This window comes from Bufo gargarizans, chromosome 7 (genome assembly GCF_014858855.1).
Source record: "Bufo gargarizans isolate SCDJY-AF-19 chromosome 7, ASM1485885v1, whole genome shotgun sequence".
NCBI classification, from domain to species: Eukaryota; Metazoa; Chordata; class Amphibia; order Anura; family Bufonidae; genus Bufo; species Bufo gargarizans.
Window position 1 is genome coordinate 27,736,336 of NC_058086.1, and position 20,546 is coordinate 27,756,881.

Consider the following 20,546-nt stretch of genomic DNA (forward strand, 5'->3'; position numbering starts at 1 on the left):
ATAGTGCAGAATGCAGACACCACAGAGGGATCCCAACGGACGGGCACCATTAGTGTCCTTTTGCGTGGTCTGGCATTGTGTCATGATTTGTGTTTTAAAGGGAGCCTCTATGTTGCACTACTGTATATTTTCCAGAGATTGTGATTTACATATAATGTTCAAGCCGACAGCCTGCCATTTACATCAAGTAATAATCTTATGTCGTGTTTCTTATGTCTGTCTTTATGTGAATGCAATGTCTTCCTTCACTTCTTCACCAATGTCTGTTTCTGTCCTGTGATTGCAACCCTGTTGTGCACCCGCACCCACTAGATTGCCCGAGTGAGCGCGGCGAACCCATATGTACATCCGCTTTTGTCCGCTCTGTGAATAAATCCTCAGTTCTTCACAATTTTTTTTATTTTTTGTGCTAAGACTCGTCACTTAGCCAGTGAATGTCTCTCTTGAAATCTGCAGTACCAGTCTGAAGACGATATGATCGAATGGGCGAAGAGGGAGAGCGAGCGAGAGGAGGAGGAGAGACTACAGAGGCTAAAGCAACAGGAACAGGAGGACCTGGAGCTAGCGATAGCTCTCAGCAAGTCCGAGATCTCCGAAGCATGAAACATCCGGGCCATCGGGTGTGATAGGAATAAAACTGTGTCGTTTCTAGAAATATTTAAATAGTTTGCGACCTCTACCTATGAAGTATTTAAACGTCTCTACAATCCTTGCTTGGCTAGAGAAGTCTCTGGCGTTGAAAAGGTAACGTCATCTGCTTGTGTGTTGAACATGGCTGAGGAGTGATACTGTGTATTTCTGTATGCTGTTGTCCGACCTGTGCTCCATAAAGGAGCTCTCCGCTCAGAAATAATACCCTCTGATGCTTAGTACATAGCCCGAGTGGGTGGAGCAGGACACTAGGATTTAAGGAGTCCCTGTATCATGCACCACCGTCTCGGGCCCTGCCCCAGGTGGGTCGCAGTGTATTGGTTTTGCCTGGAATGCTCCTGCAATAAAACTGTGCAGTGTTACTAGTTGCACCACGCTACAAACGGCTCCGTACAGCATCTGATACATCCCAGAAATTGGGGGGTTTCTCCAAATAAAGCCTTTTGACGGTAATTGTAAATCCTTGATTTTCTCCTTTTTCATATTGTTAAAAATGATAGTTTGCTTATTTTGGCAAAGCTGGCTGACAACCCATATGATTGCCGACAGGAGGGGTCACCAGACTCCCAAATTGCAGATCTACTAGGTTTTGCCATGATTGCTCCTTGGGAGTCCGGAAAACGGTGATAACCCAAGTAGGGGCTGTAATGACTTCCATATTTGTTGCCATCAAGCAATACTGAATAGAATTTGCATATGGAAAAGGACAGGTCAATGATTTGCATACAATGTTAGGGTGCATTGACGGCACCGTATGTATTTTGCATTCCACAAATGCGGATGCGCAAAAAATACAGATGACGCCTGTGTTGCATCTGCTTTGTTTGCAGACCCATTGTAACAATGCCTATTCTGGACAAAAATTGGACATGTTCTGTTTTACTTGTGGGGCTGCCCCGTGGAAATGAATGTAGTGCCCCATAACTTGTAAAAATCGCAGGTATCTTTTGCCACCACTAGAGGGAACCATTCTGCATGCAAATGTATACATCCCCTGTTAATGACCTGAATTGCAGCTGGATACTGATTTTCCCATTTGTGGTGGCAACAGGCAACCACGATGTGTGTGGAGGAACAGTCCTGTGTATGAACGTGGTTCACCATAGCCATATCAAGTATTTTTGAAAAACTCACTATCATTTATGCAGCCATAATAGACTGGTAGGTTCTCTTAAAGGGATTCTGTCATCAGATTTGAGGCCTATAACCTAAACATTTGGCCAAGTCCCTACTAATACCCTGAATCCTAAAGTGACCTTATCAAATGCGCCTGTGGCTCTATTATCATATAAAACAGGTTTTATATAACCTGTAATCATGCAGGGTGCCCGGCTGCAGCCATCTCCTTTTGGCGCCCAGCGCCGCCTTCCCACTAGAAATCGCTGCCCTCCCCTTCTATAGAGCCGCCTTCCTCACCTCAGCGCCGCCTCCCTCAACTCGGCACCGCCTCCGAAATCGTCCACTCCCTCAGCCAGATCCCGTGCGGCTGTGAGAGGATAGCTGCAATAGGGCGGTCAAGGCAGGTTTGAGCAAAGTGCGCCGGCCGGCGCATGCGCACTTTGCTCAACGAGGCCGCTGCCAGGAGTCCGCACGGGTGCATCAGGTTATACCTAGTGTGCACGCGCGGGATCTGGCTGAGGAGAGCGGACGATTTCAGAGACGGCGCTGAGGTTAGAGAGGCGGCGATGACGTGAGGAAGGTGGCTTTATTGAAAGAGAGGGCGACGATTTGTAGTTTAAAGGCGGCGCTGGGCACCAAAAGGAGATGGCTGCAGCCGGGCACCCTGCATGATGAGACGTCGCCTTGGACACATTTGGGACGTGAGTGACAGGTTATATAAACCTGTTTTATATGATTATAGAGCCACAGGCGCATTTGATATGTCATTTTAGGATTCAGGGTATTAGTAGGGACCTGGCCAGATGTTTAGGTTTTAGGCCTCAATCCGATGACAGAATCCCTTTAAAGGGGTTGTCTGTGCTTGGTATTGCAGCTCAGGTCCACTCGCCTGAATGGGACTGAGCTGCGTTTAGGCCATATGACCAATGAACCTGACGTCACTGGCCTAGGAAGAAGCCATAGCGCTCACCAGAGGCTGCCGGGAGTCGGACCCCCAACCAAGCAGACCGTGATGATCTATCCTGAGGATAGGCCATCAATATCAAAATCCCGGACAATCCCTTTTAACTCACTAGGTATACCTTTTTGGATGACCAGCTAAAATAATACGTGTCTTGGGGTTAAGTTAAAGGCGTTTTCTGAGACTTTAATACTGGGTAGGTCATCAGTATCTTATCGGTGGGGGTCTGACACCAGGGACAGATTCACTGGTCACGTGGCCAAGGTGCAACTCGGCCCCATTAAAGTGAATGGGCTGAGCTTCGATGGCGAGCATGGCCACTTGGTGAGCAGGGAGAAGGCTGCGGCGCTCACAGAAGCACTGGTGCCTTCTCAACTGATCATGGGGCTCCCACTTGTTGGACCCACACCGATCGTATACTGATGACCTATCCAGTATTAAAGTCTCGGAAAACCCCTTTAAAGCGTACTTTGCACCTATAGATTACAGAGTTTAACCACAGTGCCTAATGGTGTTCAGAGAGGTCAACTGGCAGATGTTATACCCCTATTTTTTGCTTGTGTAACAGTTTTGCAGCAGTTTGATGGCGTTGGTTGTTTTTAATGCTGATGTTTATCTTTATTCTGAACTATTGTGATATAAAAACTAAACCTAAATGAAAGGGGTTGTGCACCGGTGGGGATTAATGGAAACACCCCCCTTTTCAGGTCCCCCCCAAAAAAAGGTACACGACTCCTTTAATTTATTTGTTTAGTTACTTCATCAATTGCGAACAGGTGCTTTAATGTGCAAAATACTTTAATTATTGATGGCAGTGTACAGCCGGAGCAATGTGGGAAGTAGACCTGCCTTCGTCAGTTTAGTGCCAAATTCCACCTCACCGTACCTATGGGGCATCGGGTCTTGCTTCATTACGTGTATGCTTTTTAACTCTAATCTCCAACCTGTGACCGAGGCTTTCCTTCTCCGAGGGCAAAGACTCAGCTTCTCTAGTCCTGTAGCTAGGTACCCTGGCCAAAGCAAAGTGACTTGTCACTGGCCTCCATAGCACCCAGCAACAAGGACACAGGCGCCCACTACAGGTAGCTATACACCTATTGGGGAAAATATGAAGAGAATTGTATTCCACCTTTCCAAGTACAGAGCCTCCAATCCACAACAAGCCATTTCAGCGTATAGACTGCCATCAATGTTAGTGAATTGTTATTTAAGCAGTTTCCTGTCTATTTAGCTACCATAACACCAGATGCGGAGGTACAGTTTAATGGGTCGCCGGGCTTTCTTAAGACTTTTAATCATAGTCCTAGCGACATATCAAAGGTTTTGATTGGTGGGTGTCTGAGTGCTGAGACCCCAACAATCTCTATAACAAGGAGAGAGGAGCACTTGCATAGCGCAGTCTCTCTCTTCCAGCAGGAGAAGGAAGCATAATGGGCCCTTAGACCTTCTATAGCAGGCACGGCCAACCTGAGGCTCTCCAGCTGTTGTAAAACTACAATTCCCACCATGCCCTGCTGTAGGCTGATAGCTGTTGGCAGTCTGGGCATGCTGGGAGTTGTAGTTTTGCAACATCTGGAGAGCCTCAGGTTGGCCATCCCTGTTCTATAGAGTACATCTTGCTTCAGTCTCCTGCAGGGCGCGCTATGTGAGTGCTTCTGTTTTCTCGTTCTATCGATCGGTGTGGGTGTCAGCGCTCGGACCCCCACCGATCAAAACCTTTACCATGTCTGACCTATAAGTTTGACGAAAGCTCAACAAGTTTTAATCCCCCCCTATAGTTTCTAGTGCATCTTTTGTAAAATTAAAATCAGCTTGGATACTAACATAATAGACCAGTGGTTTCCAACCTTTGCCTTTCCAGCCTTTGCAAAACTACAACTCCCAGCATGCCTTGACTTGCTGACTATTTTTAAACCACTCCCCCCATTTCCATCCCCAAAACTTTTTAGCAGGTGTCATCCAATACCCAGGGAATGGTGCACATGCAGAACTGAATGGGAGCGTGTGTCAGAACTTGTGTCAAATATTTTGGCCATTAGTAATGCTCGTTGGATACTTACTGATCCTTTATAATATGCAAACGTGGAGTTCGGAGGCAAGAATAGTGAACATGTCTTACACTATAAACAGCTGCTCTGTACTTAGTATGTCTGGATTTAGCCATGAATAGCAGAAACCCAAAAACTGCAGTCATTTTTTGGTCATCTGGTGCCATGAAATGAACAGAAAGCTCATTCATGCACTTTTCAGACCCCAAATCAGCCATTCCCATATGCCATGGTTCATTTTCCCCAGCACTCTTCTCCTCCACATTTTTGCAGTACTTTTTTAATTTTAGATTTTTTTTAAAGTGTCCCCCCCCCCCCCCCAAGACTTTAATGTGGATGTCCCAGAATGAAAAACAAATCGCCTATCCATGGGGTAGGTGATAAGTGTCTGATCAGTAGGGGTTTGATGGATTGGACCTACCACCGATGATGAGAAAGGGGGTCTTATGTCTCCCCTTTGAGTTTTAGCTGTGGTCGAGCATCGAGATGACCCAGTGCTCACCTACCTTTGGTCGTCTCAAAGAGTTTAAAACGAGTGACCTTGTGCATGCTTGATCACCACTCCATTCAAACGGGGGGATGCGGGATAACTGTCCTCATGATCAGGGAGGGTCCCAGCAATTGGACCCCCCGACCGATCAGAGTCTTACCACTTATCTTATGGATTGGATAGCACTTTAAGGGGTTGTTGAACATGTAAAAAACATTGACAGTCCTCCAGAAACAGCACTGCACCTGTCCATGGCTTATTTCCATGATTGCCATTGAGCCACATTCACTTGAAAGCTGCAATACCCCACCCAACCTGTGGATTAGAGTGGCGCAGTTTCTGTTAGAGAACAGCTATGTTTTTCTAATTTCATAAACTCCTTTGTCAATCGGGTCCAGCCACTGGGACTACCTTTATAAAAGCCTGTTGTTGGGCCACCCGTCTGTTTTGTGCAATGCTGTAGTGAAGGTATTCATGTGGGTGAGTGTTCCCAAATACAAGGTACATATTCTCAATTTGTAAAACCTGTATTGTACAAAATGTAATGACAAAAAGTAGTTGTTTTTTTGTAAATATATATATATATATATATACACACACACACACAGTGTGTATACAGTAATATATATACACACACACACTGGTGTGTGTGTATATATATATATATATATATATATATATATATATATATATATATAATATATTACACACCCATTACGTGTCATTATACAATGAAGCATGTTCATATTCACGTGTGGATGAGAACCCCTCCCCCATGCTATTTTACACGTACACTAATGTTTTACAGAAATATAGAATCTATTTGTTATAATGAATACTATGTGGACCAATATTATTGTTAGTTATTAAATATGTATATATAATTCATATATTATATGCTCATCCTACTGACGTACAGCTGTCCCCTGCTGGAATTCTAACCATAACCACTATGGGGGGAAAAAATAGCAAAGTGTCTGCTCCCTGTGTCTTGCAAGGAGTAAATCACATGCGCGAGTCCTGGGATAGACACATGCTGCTTTTCTTTTAAATGACTCCTTTTGTGTTTTGTTTTTTTATATATATATATTTTATTGCAGCTTGGTGTTGTAATTATGGATATAAAATGTAAGTACTTTAATAAAGTGTAAATTCCTCGAGGCTGTTTGATTATTGTGCTAAATAGAAGCAGGAAAACGGTCGCGGAACACACTTTGTGGGTACCCCCCACGCAGCAAACATAGAAGTAAAACGAGACAAGTAACTGTAGTTGGTGGAGGAAGGATAATACTATGGGGTGTTCTTCAGGGGGCAGCCTAGGCCTCTTAGTTCCAGTGAAGTGAAATCTTAAGGGTCCATTCACACGTCCACAAAATGGGTCTGCATCTGTTCCACAGGTGTGGATCTGCACTTCTGTCCTGCAAAAAAATAGAACATGTCCTATTCTTGTCCACTATTGTGGACAAGAAAAGGCATTTTCTATGAGAGTGCCGGCGATGTGCGGTCCGCAAAATGCGGAACGCACATTGTCGGTGTCCGTGTTTTGCGGATCTGCTAAACACATACGGACGTGTGAATGGACCCTAGTTCTTCAGCTGACCAAGACATGTTGGCCAATTGTATAGTTATAATTTTGTGAGAACTGTTTGGGGAAGGCCCCTTTCTGTTGCACCATGTAGAAGAACTTTGCACAGAGCCCTGACCTCAACCCCATCCAATACCTTTGGGATGAACTATAATGGAGATTGCGAGCCATGCCCTCTCATCCAACATCAGTGTCCCCTCTTCAGGGTGAAAGGCTAAACACATCCTGGCTCATTTATCTCAAAATGTCTGATTTTATACAGAGGGACATACAGATTTTTTTATTCTTCCAGATTCATGTGGACTCCATGGGAAAGAATAATCCCACACATGCTGTGTTATGGAGGTATTTATTCAGCCGGCCTTTCTTAAAAAAAATTATTGAGCCATTCTGTCACAAAGGGTTAACTGTTTCTCTAACTGTGAGACTGGTACTTTCACTTTGTGCTGGTCATCTAACAAGCCTTAAACTGCTAAGAGGTCATAAAAACATATTTAACTTATTTAAGCCACATTCTTATCAGTAACATAAGTACTGAGCAATGAGTGTTGATAATGTCAGAGAGCAGAGATAAGGAGTCCATCAGCTCCTGGTCTGACGGAAAAGAGAGAAAATCCAGCTCAACTCTGTACAGACAGAAAAAAGGGTTCCATAATGTTAAAAAAGTGCTCACAAACAGGAGAACATCCCTCGGCGAAAGGAACCAGCCAGAGGATCCAGGTTGATGCAGGTTATTGATGATTTATTGAGCAGAATAAAACAATGCGTTTCGCTGAGTTATCTCCCCTATATCAGGTAAAAACTGCATATAACCTATTGGTAATTGAAGCAGATATATATACACATAGTAACACATGAAAAACTGCCAAAAAGAAGGAGTCAAGGGGAGGGAGGGGGGGGGTTATATTAGAAAAATATCAATATAGAAAATGCTGTGGGGAGTCACATGATCACTGCTGAGATCATGTGACTGCAGAGAAGATCATGTGACATCTGGTTGTCTAAGTAACCAGACACTGAGTGCACATACTCATCCAGACGGATAAAATGTACCGTCGGATATGAGGACTTAGGAGGAGGAGATGCCAGGGAGCGGAGTGCTGCGATCACGTGACCGCTAAGGCGGTCACGTGAGGGACACGTTGCTAGGTATTCAGACACCGTTGCCTGCCTCGGGTTGATCGTAGAGAAATGTCAGAGGCCGCTGTGGTTCTGGTCGTTATTAGTAAAAATGAATGAATGGCAATGAATAAAACAATGATTGGTCCTTACGATTTAGCCCCCACGGGCGAGATCTCCACGCGGGTGCAATGCGTGAGGTGAACGCATTGCACCCGCACTGAATCCGGACCCATTCACTTCTATGGGGCTGTGCACATGAGCGTTGATTTTCACGCATCACTTATGCGTTGCATGAAAATCGCAGCATGCTCTATATTGTGCGTTTTCCACGCAACGCAGGCCCCGTACAAGTGAATGGGGCTGCGTGAAAATCGCCAGCATCCGCAATCAAGTGATTTATGCGGTGCGATTATCACGCATGGTTGCTAAGATGACAGTCTATTCACTGTATTATTTTCCCTTATAACGTTTATAAGGGAAAAATAATAGCATTCTTTAATACAGAATGCTTAGTAGGTGGTCAATTGAGGGTTAAAAATTAACTCACCTTCTCCTCTTGATCACGTAGCTGCCGGTCTCTTCTTACTTCTTTAATCATGAGCTGCCGGCTAAAGGACCTGTGCTGACATCACATCACATGGTCCATCACCACGGTGATGGACCATGTGATCTGATGTCACCACAGGTCCTTTAGCCAGCAGCTCATGATTAAAGAGGTAAGAAGAGACCGGCAGCTACGCGATCAAGAGGAGAAGGTGAGTTAATTATTTTTTCTTTTTTAACCCTCAATTGACCTTGTACTATGCATTCTGAATTAAAGAATGCTATTATTTTCCCTTATAACCATGTTATAAGGGAAAATAATAACATCTACACAACACCGAACCCAAACCTGAACTTCAGTGAAGAAGTCCGGGTTCGGGTCTGGGTACCACAGTCAGTTTTTTTATCACGCGCGTGCAAAACGCATTGCACCCGCGCGATAAAAACTGAACAACGGAACGCAATCGCAGTCAAAACTGACTGCAAATGGGTACCTACTCGCGCGGGTTTGCCGCAACGCATCCGGACACGCTTGTGTGAACTCAGCTTAATCAAGAAATCAAAATTTTCAATCTTTCTACACACACACTCAGTTCGGAAGAAATCTCTGTATTATCTAAAGGCCTCTCCTTCTGCCCCACCTCTGGTACAAATGGGTTCAACCTTTTTTTGGTCTTACCCTTAAAAGACATTTTAGCATTCTGGAAAACTCCACCAAAGAGCCCACCCTCCCTATTTCGGTAGATGCCTCTACTTCTGAAACACCCCATTATGTGGCCACAAATTTAAGACCTCCCTCCTGCTTTTACCCCATCCATCACAAGAGCAAGTCTATAATCTTGTAATGGAGGACTTTCGGACCATTCACCAAAAACTGGTCTCCAACCACAATCTCACCAACCGAGAGAAGTCAACGGTCCAGCGGCTAAACAATAACACTGATATAGTCATTCGTGCAGCGGACAAAGGAGGTGGGATAGTCATCCAGAATAGAGGAGAATACATCAGAGAGGCACTTCGCATTCTATTCGACACCGGGTACTATTTACACAAAACCCAGCAACAGAGCATTATTTAGCCTTCAAATCTCTTATCAGTTCACCATCCCACATACTCAGCAAAAAAGAACAGGAGTACATTCTAGTCGTAGACCCTGTTACAGCCACCTTTTACCGTCTACCCAAAATTCACAAGAAAAGCACTAAAACACCAGGCCACCCCATCATTTCGGGGATATCATCTCTCACATGCAATCTATCCCATTATGTTGATGTTCTCTTACAAAAATACGCTGTAGACTTACCCTCCTATCCTAGAGACTCCTCTGCCCTCATTAAGGCCCTACAAGATACCAGATGGAGAGACTCCTACCATTGGTTAACCTTGGATGTCACGGCCTTATATTCCAATGTACGGATGTAGTAGAGTTAACTCACATGCTTTATAAGACGTGTTATCTAAACTAAATGCGTTAAGCAAATACTTTTCAATTGCTTTTCAATGGCTTTTGTTTCAAGATAACGCGATAAGTTAAGAAATTTGAGTTAAGAGTTTGTGTGTTAACCCTGCTACATCTGTACCAAACAATTTCTGGACAACGACCTGCTACTACCAGAAGAACAGAGAACATTCATTGTAGATTGCATCAGATACATCACCCCAATTGACCACTTCATTTACCACCTGAATGCTACCACTTGGGGTATCTATCAGGGACACATGACCCTACAAAAATTCTGGATTTGGAATTAAGCACCAGTACAGATAAAATAGTGACCCGCACTTTCTTTAAGAAAGTTGACTGTAATAGTTATTTAGACTACTACAGTTCCCACCTTAAAAAGTGGAAGACAAACATCCCTTTTAGTCAATTCAGACGGTTGAGACGTTATTTCTCTAGAGATGAGGATTTCACCATTCAGAGTGAACCCATTCGCAAAAGATTCCTCCAAGAAGGATACCCGCCCACAATTATTGAAGCAGCATATGACAGAGCTAAAACCCTTTCACGGAGTGATTGTCTATCTAAAAACAACAGTGAAGAGAAACCGCTCAAAAACACGACAGGAAGCGGCAACAGCAAAAAGGATGATGCACGGAGTACTAATTTTATGGGCTCACAGCCAGGGAGAAGATAACTGCGCCCAGGGAAAATACAAGTCTCCGCCTAGTATAACCGAGTCGCCTTATTATAACATAAGGCGCCAAAATATACGGGGCCAACAGCGGACGAACGGGGGGTTCTGTAGAAAAAAATATAAAGTGCCATGGCATCAGTGGGGGCCGCCCTATATGTAGGATAATAATTAGGTTAGAGCTAGCCTGATGAAAGGTCCTCTTTAAATAAGGCTTTTGAAATTAATCTGTAAACTGTGGTCTCTATTCCCGAACATTGTGTCATTGTCGCTCATTTTTGCTTATCCATTATATTTACTTATTTCAATATAGTTATTTATAATTTTTTAATCATTGTAATCATTTATATTTATATTACATTATATATATTTTATATTACCATCTGCAACTTTCTCAGCCTTGCCCACTATTAAGTTCATGTGGGTATGTGTATACATCTGTGTTTGTATACATATATATATTTATATCTATATTTTTTGTCATATTCATGGTTTATCCATCATATTTTTACTGCCAGCAGCATCTTTTCCACCAGTCTTATATTATAGTAATCCCTTGATTGTCACCCTCCTTCCTACTTAGTAATAACTTTTATCACATCATATTATGTAACTATCCAATCACATATTTGTGCTCCGTCTTCCCCTCCCTTTCACTTGGGCTAAATCGTAAGGACCAATCATTGTTTTATTCATTGCCATTCATTCATTTTTACTAATAACGACCGTCCATGTTTCTCCCATCTAAGGGACACACGTGTCACAACCAGAACCACAGCGTCCTCTGACATTTCTCTATGATCAGCCCGAGATGTTGCCTCGGACATCAGCGTCTGAATACCTAGCAACGTGCCCCTCACGTGACCGCCGCACTCCGCTCCCTGGCATCTCCTCCTCCGAGGTCCTCATATCCGACGGTACATTTTATCCGTCTGGATGAGTATGTGCACTCAGTGTCTGGTTACTTAGACAACCAGACGGCAGTGATCATGTGACTCTCCACAGCATTTTCTATATTGATATTATTCTAATATGCTTTAAAGGGAACCTGTCATGTGGATATTTGATTATAATCTAACTAATTATATACAATCATTAACTACTAAAAAGTGCCTTAGATGTATTCACTTACTGGTGTGACAGATGGTTACCTCATAATATACACACAAAGATGCTGCATGCTAATGAGCTGATTCGAGTCCAGCGTGATGTCATTGAGTCCAGCGTATATTTAATTAACAGCTATAGCCACGCCCCTGCCCACCTGCTGCTGATTCCTATGGCAACAAACTGTCATTTAGCAGCAGGTGGGCGGGGAGAGTCAGGAGCTCATGAATATTCATGACTCATCATTATCAGCTGGAGCTTTTCAATACAAGATGTTGGCAGATTGACTGGGTCAATTAAAGAAAGTGACCCAGCATTTTGCTAAGAGAATCAGTCACTTATTTATGTTGCCCTTAGTTAGGACACCATAAAACTGGTGACAGGTTCCCTTTAATAATTTCTGTGGTTAACCACTTGTACCACCAATGTCTATTTGGATTTTATCTACCCACATGTCTGTTTTATCAGTTAGATTTTTATTTTGTGTTTGTCGTGGGGGAATTTCCTTTACACCCCTGGACCCCCCTTGACCTTTCACCCCTTCTTTTTGGCAGTTTTTTTTCATGTGTTACTATGTGTATATATATCGGTTTCAATTACCAATAGGTCATATACCTGATGAAGGGCAGATAACTCCCCGAAACGCATTGTTTTATTCTGCACAATAAATCTTCAATATCCTGCATCAACCTGGATCCTCTGGCTGGTTCCTTGCGCCGAGGGATGTTCTCCTGTTTGTGAGCACTTCCGAATCTTCTTGGAGAATCAGGCATCCCCGTTAAGAAGAACGACATCCGTGTCAGCGTGGCTGCATACCACCTTTCCTGGGATCCACCCTACACTATTGAGACAAGCTTCTTCTAGAGTTGTGCATAAGGTTTGCAAAACCCCTCAAGGTGGGCCTCCCATTTTGGAGCACAATACTTACCTTTATAGAACGTTATCGCCCTATGCTGCGCCTCTTTCTTCTGTTTACTAACAGGTGACGCCTGTACTACTAATATTTTTTTAAAATACCAATTGAAAAAATTATTTTTAGCTCAAAATGAGTACAATGCAAAAATTCCCCCAAAAGTGTAGATAACCTTTAAGGGCAATGCTTCTTGGGAAAATAATAGCTCTGCTTCCAGAAGGAAAAATAGTCACTAGTGCCACCTATAGGTAACTTCCATGTAAATCAATGATAATTACCTATAGGTGGCATGTAGAGATCCAACACTTCTTTCCTCTACCGTATCTTGCTGAGGGACAGTCGAGATGGCCCCCATACACATTAGATGGCCAGCAACTCCGGCCAAAATTGGCAGGTTCAGACCACAGCCATTTAATATGCGGTTGCGTTTACAGTCAAACTCTCCCTGTCCGATATGATAGGGAATACATTTTAATAAACTGCACTGGACTTACAGCCATAATCTGGTTTTGGTTTAGCATACCTTAAAATGGTTGTCTCCTGATGGTCACCCTTTTCCATATACCTTATTACAGTGTTTGTCCATCACAAAGGGGGTCCCTACTCCCTAGCTCAGGACCCTCCACCATGAACCAGAGTAGTGAGCCAACAGTGGTAGACATTTGGGTGGCCACATGCAATACTTCATTTCCCCCTGTAGTGGCCGCTGCAGACTATAAGAGAAGCCGATGGAAACACCCTGCAACAAAGCCAGTGTTGGTGTCTTTTTCTTAAAGGGTTTATGCCATGATTGATGTAAAGTGCATGACAATAATAAAAAATAAAAAAAGCTAGAACCATCCCTGTACCTCACATGGGTTCAGAGATCTCCACATTCACTGCTGCAATTGCTCTGCTAGATTATCTTCAGCCTGGCAGCTCGTGAGGTGTGTCCTTTCTGCTGCAGCTCTCTCCCTTTTACTGCGACAACTTCTAACCGAACATATGGCTGGTGGCAGTTGAAGATTTAAAGTGTAACTGTCATATTTTTTATTTTATTTGCTAGTTTATTAGCGCTCGGCATGTATACCTGAGTTAGTCTGTCAATGATTGTCAAAAGTTCTGTAATTACCTTATAATAACAGCTTTCATTAATGTCTCCTGTCCCTTTACACTGGTCCCTTAAAAGACAGTTGCTATGGCTTGTCGGTCTCCGGCTAAGAAGACGGAGGGGCGGTCCTCCACACTGCATGCCTGCATTAGGCTTCAGAGTGAGGAGGCGTGTCTCTCAGTAATCCAATCTGATTGGCTGGCAGGGAGCTGCTGGCTGCAGCAAGTGTTTATGGGGAGCAGTTTTGGCCTCAGAGAACTGGCAGAGGAGCCATCTTTAGAAGGTCCTCATCAGGGGCATTGCTAGGTTAAAACATTCGGGGCCTGAGCCCCTGATGTTTTATCCCAGGCCCTGAATGTCCTGCCTGCCAGCTAGATACAACTGTATTGCCATCCACAGGATGGCAATACAATTGAATCTAATGCAGTGGAAGAGCTGAAGGACCTGTGGTGACATCACAGGTCATGTGACCAGTAAAACAGTCAGTAGTTGAGAAGGACCTACGATGATGTCACCATCATGAGACCAGTGCAAGAGAGGGCGGCAGTGAAGAGGGGAAGAAGCTGAGGTGATGTCTGCTACATCAGGAGAGGTAAGTGAAGGGAGAGGCAGAGGAATGCTGGGAGTTGTAATATTTAACTGGGACTGTATGTTAAGGCTTAAGGGAGGGATGTTATTTACATGGAACTGTGTGTTGGATGTGGCTGGGGAGGGGGTCATGTTATTTACATGGGACTGTATGTTGATAGTGCCTGTAGGAAGGAGTGGTGTTTTTTTTACATAGGACTGTATGTTGGAGGGGGCTGGGGCAGGGTGATGTTATTTACATGGGACAGTATGTTGGAGGGGGCTGGTGCTGGGGGATGTTATTTACATGGGACTGTATGTTGAAGGTGGCTGGTGGAGGGAATGATGTTATTTACATGGGACTGAATGTTGAGGGGGTGATGTTTACATGGGAATGCATGTTGGAGGCGTCTGGGGAGGGGGTGATATTTACTTGGGACTGTATGTTGAAAGCGGCTGGGGAGGAGGTGATGTTATTTACATGGGACTGTATATTAGAGGGGGTTGGAGAGATGTGTGATGTTATTTGCATGGGACTGTATGGCCGGAGGGAAATAGTGTTATTTACATGGGACTGTATGTTGGACGGGGTGAAGGGAGGGGAGTGATGTTATTTACATAGGACTGTATTTTGGAGGGGGCAGGAGAGATGGTGTGATGTTATTTACATGGGACTGTATGGTGGAGACGGGAATATAACAACAGGGGGCACTGCAAATCCAGGGGACATTATAGGCGTTCTTATTACTACTGGGGGGCTCTATAGGAGGGACTCAAAGATCCACCTTATTTTTACTTATTACCACTGAGGGGTCTGTAGAGAGCTTTATTACCACTGGGGGAACAATAGGGGGCGTTATTTTTATTGGGGGCTCTGAGAGGGTATTATTAATACTAGAGGGATCTTCTACTAATGGGGGCACTCTTGGGCAGCATTATTACTGTTGGGGGCACTGTAGGGGGCAGTATTACTATGGGGGCACTCATTTTCCTCCAGAATATTATCTGGGGGTATCGGGGAGCGCAGCGAGCAGCAGGATAACACTGTGGGGACTCCAGGTTGGGGGATGATGATAGAAAAGTGAAGAAGCTAAGATGTCCCTGTGTCACACTCTGCAGAGACGAGCCGGCTGAGAGAAGTGTACGGACCGAGTGGAGAAGATGATGACAGAGAAGATCTACCTCAGAGGAGACGTCACCTGGAGGCCCTGGATGTGACGGGTATGTGCTGCTGTATAGCGAGTACAGCAAAATGTGGTGTGTGGGGGGAGGGGGGACGACTTAGAGAACTGGACCATATTTATTGGGGCTTAAACAGCCGTAACTAAGGGAAAAGCTCAAGGAAAACAGTGGTAAGTGAAGAAACTAAAGATTGCTTTATGCATAATGCTGCTGCAGCAGGAACATATGCTAAAATTCATTTTTTTAAATGAAAACATGACGGTTACCCTTTAAACTGAGCATGTTCAACCAGCTCAGTGAGATGGACTGAAAATAAGGCAAATAATAAACAGCAGGTGGCGCTATACAGATAATATTGACTAGTTCAGTGGCTATACTAAATTTTTAATTATATGCAATTTTAAAAGTATTCAGATCTAGTTGATTCTCACTTGATGTGAAGAGGTTAAATGCGAGAGGTCTTGCAAAATGTACTATGTTATACTGAAAAGAACTATTAATCTCTCAAGGAGATCTACTACGCATTTCGACCTTGTACTAAAATTTCCAAGGGCTTTTGACACAGCACTAGAGTTTTGGGTTGGGTTGATAATTGTGCAATCAGTGATGACATGGAATTTTCTGGGTCAGTGGAAGGAACGCTCTATACCTTCTGAGTGGAGATACTGGATAATCAAAAGCGATGGGACCCGCCCCTATCCATATGTAATAAGTGTCGCGGATGGGTATAGATCTTACATCCAAAATATCAGTAATGCCCCATTTTAATAAATATGGCACACGTCACCTGTGGGGCCTTCATATGCCAGGATTGAGAGCTTTTTGATAAATCAGCCGTTTTACTCTTCTGAAGAGCGGTTCGAGCAACGCACAAAAAACAAGGCCGTCTTTTGATCTTCTTGTTAGCGTTACCTTGTGCTGTTTGTCCTGCATATTCTGGAAATTCAAATATTTGGTTTAAATTTACATTATTATTTTTTTAACTCTTTTTCCAACAGAACCTGTCATCTCTCAATTGCTTTTGCAAACACAACCTGAATTTTCCTAACGTGCACTTGTTTTTCAGGCCACATTGTGGTGGCTTTATGTTTTTCACCCTACGTTCCAGGATGTTGATGCGCTAACAATGTCCTTTACTCTTCTGAAACCTTACAGCTGCTGAGAAACTACAACCTCCAGCAGATTGATGCCCCGGCTGCTGTTGGTTGCGGGAAGGGGGTGGTAGTTGCAAAAAAATTAAAAATAAATAAAATTACTGCAGATTGCAACAAAATAAAATAAAAAGCGCTGCAGATTGCAACAAAAGAAAATGAAAACTGCTGCAGATTGCAGTCGAGGTCTCTTCCTGACACAATAATGCCAATGCCTATAAACTAGGACACTGCAGCTCATAAAGCCATGTAACCTTCAAAAACATATGACGTAACCAGACGATTGCTTGTAACCAGAAAGGGCCTCATCCTTTTACTTGTTCCCACAGTCATTATAGAAATGGCTCCATATATTATTACTCTCTCCTGTCTTTGAACTGAGCGCTATTGGAGGGGATGTGATGAAAGCACTGCTACTACCTGCTCCTGGAAAAACGAATGGCAATTTTATATTTCTTTCTCAATGAAAGTGGTGTTCTGCGTCACCGGCAGTGATTGTACATGGCTCCATACGTCTACACAAGGCGACCATGCTGTCATTGTGATTGTTGCTTGTGGAAATCCAATTATGGGAAATAATCCCTTAATGTATACCTTGCTTTAAATCAGTGCTCTGCAACCGGTGGCTTTCGGAACTCTAAAGCGATCGTTGGGCCGACGGCTATCTCTCCCGACTCCCTCCCAGTTTCCCCATACTCAGCCGAACATGTATGTGTATTCTATTGGGAGAGTGGAGAAAACCATTGCCGGGCACTTCAGCCGGCGGCTTATCTCCCAGGAGAGCAAAAGGATCAGAGGAAAATATAAATTTCGTCTGGCCCTTGTCTCCCCTGACATCGTCTGCCGGGGTAGAGTGGAGAGCCCCCAACACACACTAGTATGTCCGCCGAACCCAACGTTCTCAGCAGGTTTGGCCAACAAAAGACTAATGTGTGTGGCTTAAAGGGAGTCTGTCACCAGCATTTCACTTTTTTAACCCTTCCCACAGCTCCCTAGCATGCTTACAGTTAATAAAAACGTTACCTCTGGCATCAATCCTGGACTTATAAAACCATCAAAAACGATCTTTATAAGATATGCAAATGAGGGCTCGCAAGTGCCCAGGGGCGGCGTTACCCTCTTAGGTGCCCTGCTAGCTCAGCCTTTTCATTGCTTCCCCCCGCCCCTTCCTATCCTCCGCCCGCCCATCCTTTCCCTCTGACCGCCTTTCTACTAACTTGTAATTCTGCCGAAATCCTGCGCCTGCGCACTCATTCTTTTGGCCGGCGAATGCGCACTGCGATGCCCATTCCCTTGTACAGCATCACAGTAACTATTGCGCATGCGCCGATGGACCGCCTCCTTTGTTGTATTTTCGCGTCGTTAGCCGGCGCATGCGCAATAGTATCTGTGATGCCATACAAGGGAATGGGCATCGCAGTGCGCATGCGCCGGCCAAAGGAATGAGTGCGCAGGCGCGGGATATCGGCAGAATAACAAGTTAGTAGAAAGGCGGTCAGAGGGAAAGGATGGGCGGGCGGAGGGTAGGAAGGGGCAGGGGGAAGCCAATGAAAAGGCTGAGCTAGCAGGGCACCTACGAGGGTAACGCCGCCCCTGGGCACTTGCGAGCCCTCATTTGCATATCTTATAAAGATCGTTTTTGATGGTTTTATAAGTCCAGGATTGATGCCAGAGGTAATGTTTTTATTAACTGTAAGCATGCTAGGGAGCCGTGGGAAGGGTTAAAAAAGTGAAATGCTGATGACAGACTCCCTTTAATTGTTGGCTGTCCAAGCATACTGTTAGGGTCCATTCACACATCCGCAATTTCGTTCCACATTTTGCAGAACGGAATTGCAGACCCATTCATTTCTATCGTGCTGCCCGGATACGAAATTGCGGACCCGCACTTCCGGGCGTTCCCGAAAAAAATAGAACATGTCTTATTCTTGTCCGCAATTGCGGACAAGAATAGGCATATTCTAAATGCCAGCAATGTGCGGTCCGCAAAATGTGGAACGCACATTGCCGCTGTCCATGTTTTGCGGATCCGCAAAAAACTTTGCAGATGTGTGAATAGACCCTTAGTTATAGCTGCAGGTCCACTTTGGGCATTCTCACAACACTACCATTCTTAGGGTGCATACACACGTTGCGTATCTTCCGCACAAATTTTTTCGCTGAAAATCCACAACATAAGGGCTCATGCACACAAACGTATTTTCTTTCCGTGTCCATTCCGTTTTTTGGGCGGACCATGTACAGAACCATTATTTTTCAATGGGTCTTGGGTCTTGGGTAAAAAGAAATGGAAGTTACTCCGTGTGCATTTCGTTTCCATATGTCTGTTCCGCAAAAAAATAGTCCTATTATTATGGAAGTGAATGAGGCTGAGGTGCAATACCAAGCACAGCCACTATACGATGGACAGCGCTGTGCTTGGATTGCTGCTGGGATCTATCTGCGCTCACCAGAGCTGGGGTGAGAGCGGCGGCTCCCTGAAACAGTTGATCGGCAGGGTGTCGGGACTCGGATCCCCGCCGAGGTGATCATGATGACCTATCCTGAGGATTGGTCATCATCCATTTCTGGATAACCCCTTTAAGGAGTCTCCCATTGCAGAGAACTCCAGTGATCAGCTATAATCTTTATGGGAATCTGGCGCACTGCAGGAGAAATGAAGGATTTGCACCATTTATTAAAACAGCTGGCCACCCCCTATCCCTTTAAGAGTGCAGTGCATGCATGGGATAGGCATAAGGCCATGCTTCATATAAGATAGGGGGCTATCCATAGTACTCAGTATACTGGGCAGACTAGATGGGCCACATGGGTCTTATCTGCCGACACATTCTAGGCTTCTATGAGAAGCCAGGGGTGATGGATCTGATGCTTGCCCTTCTTCTCCTTGTTTTGCCTCCTGGGACTTGGAGTTTAGAAGAGCAAACTGCTGACTGTAATGTTAGTTTGGAATAGACAGTCTAGGTTATGCCTGCAGCGAAAATCTATTTTCTCTTTTTTCTATGGCCAAATGTAATTAAATTCACATTTTCATTCCGAGATAGAGGTCGTTACAAGACCCCATCCTTGATTGCAGGCAGCGAGAGCCAACATTTTCTGCTGATTGATGCCTTGCTCCATATTCATAGCAGTCGGAGCTTTTCTTTCTTATCATAATCATAGACATAAGTGATACAATTCTGTCTGCCTGTCTAATATACCCCTTTAAAGATATGTTAGGGCAAGGGTCAGCAACCCTCGGCACTCCAGCTGGGGTGAAGCTATGACTCCCAACATGCACACTTGCTTGGCTGTTCTCAGAACTCCCAAAGAAGTGAATGGAGCATGCTGGGAGTTGTAGTTTCACAACAGCTAGAGTGCCAGAGGTTGCTGATCCCTGTGTTAGGATATGAATCAGCACAAATTGCTGGATGTATTTAGCTCTCAAAAATGGTGCTCAAAGATCCGTATTAAGTATGTGTCCATGGAAATAGCCTTAGATCAGGCATGCTGAACCTGCCGCCCTCCAGCTGTTGCAAAACTACAACTCCCATCATGCCCTGCTGTACGCTGTCCGGGCATGCTGGGAGTTTTAGTTTTGCAACAGCTGGAAGGCCGCAGGTTGGGCATCCCTGCCTTAGATCATTAAAATGTAAAACCAGTATAATTTGCACTATTGATGGATAAAATGCAGAATATTTTAATTTATGAACAATATGTCTGGAAAATATATTATAGTAATTGTTAAGGGGGTTGTCTCCCTCCTGTAAGTTGCATTTATCATGTAAAGAAAGTTGATATAAACCACTTACTAATGTATTGGTATTATCCATTTTGCTTCCTTTGCTGGCTGGATTCATTTTTCCATCACAATATATACTGCTCGTTTCCATGGTTACAGAC

The 20,546-nt window shown here is 44.2% G+C and overlaps 1 protein-coding gene across 3 annotated transcripts in view; it reads left to right on the plus strand.

Annotated features, from left to right (window-relative positions):
• The window catches only part of EPS15 (epidermal growth factor receptor pathway substrate 15), an 89,277-nt gene extending 87,410 nt beyond the window's left edge, over positions 1 to 1,867 (plus strand). For all 3 annotated transcript variants that reach the window (XM_044300439.1, XM_044300438.1, XM_044300442.1), the window contains one exon: positions 457 to 1,867. In XM_044300439.1, coding sequence (XP_044156374.1) covers positions 457 to 603 — 147 coding nt within the window. In that variant the 3' untranslated portion in view covers positions 604 to 1,867. The remainder of the gene's footprint in view (positions 1 to 456) is intronic.
• The last annotated feature ends 18,679 nt before the right edge of the window (positions 1,868 to 20,546 follow it).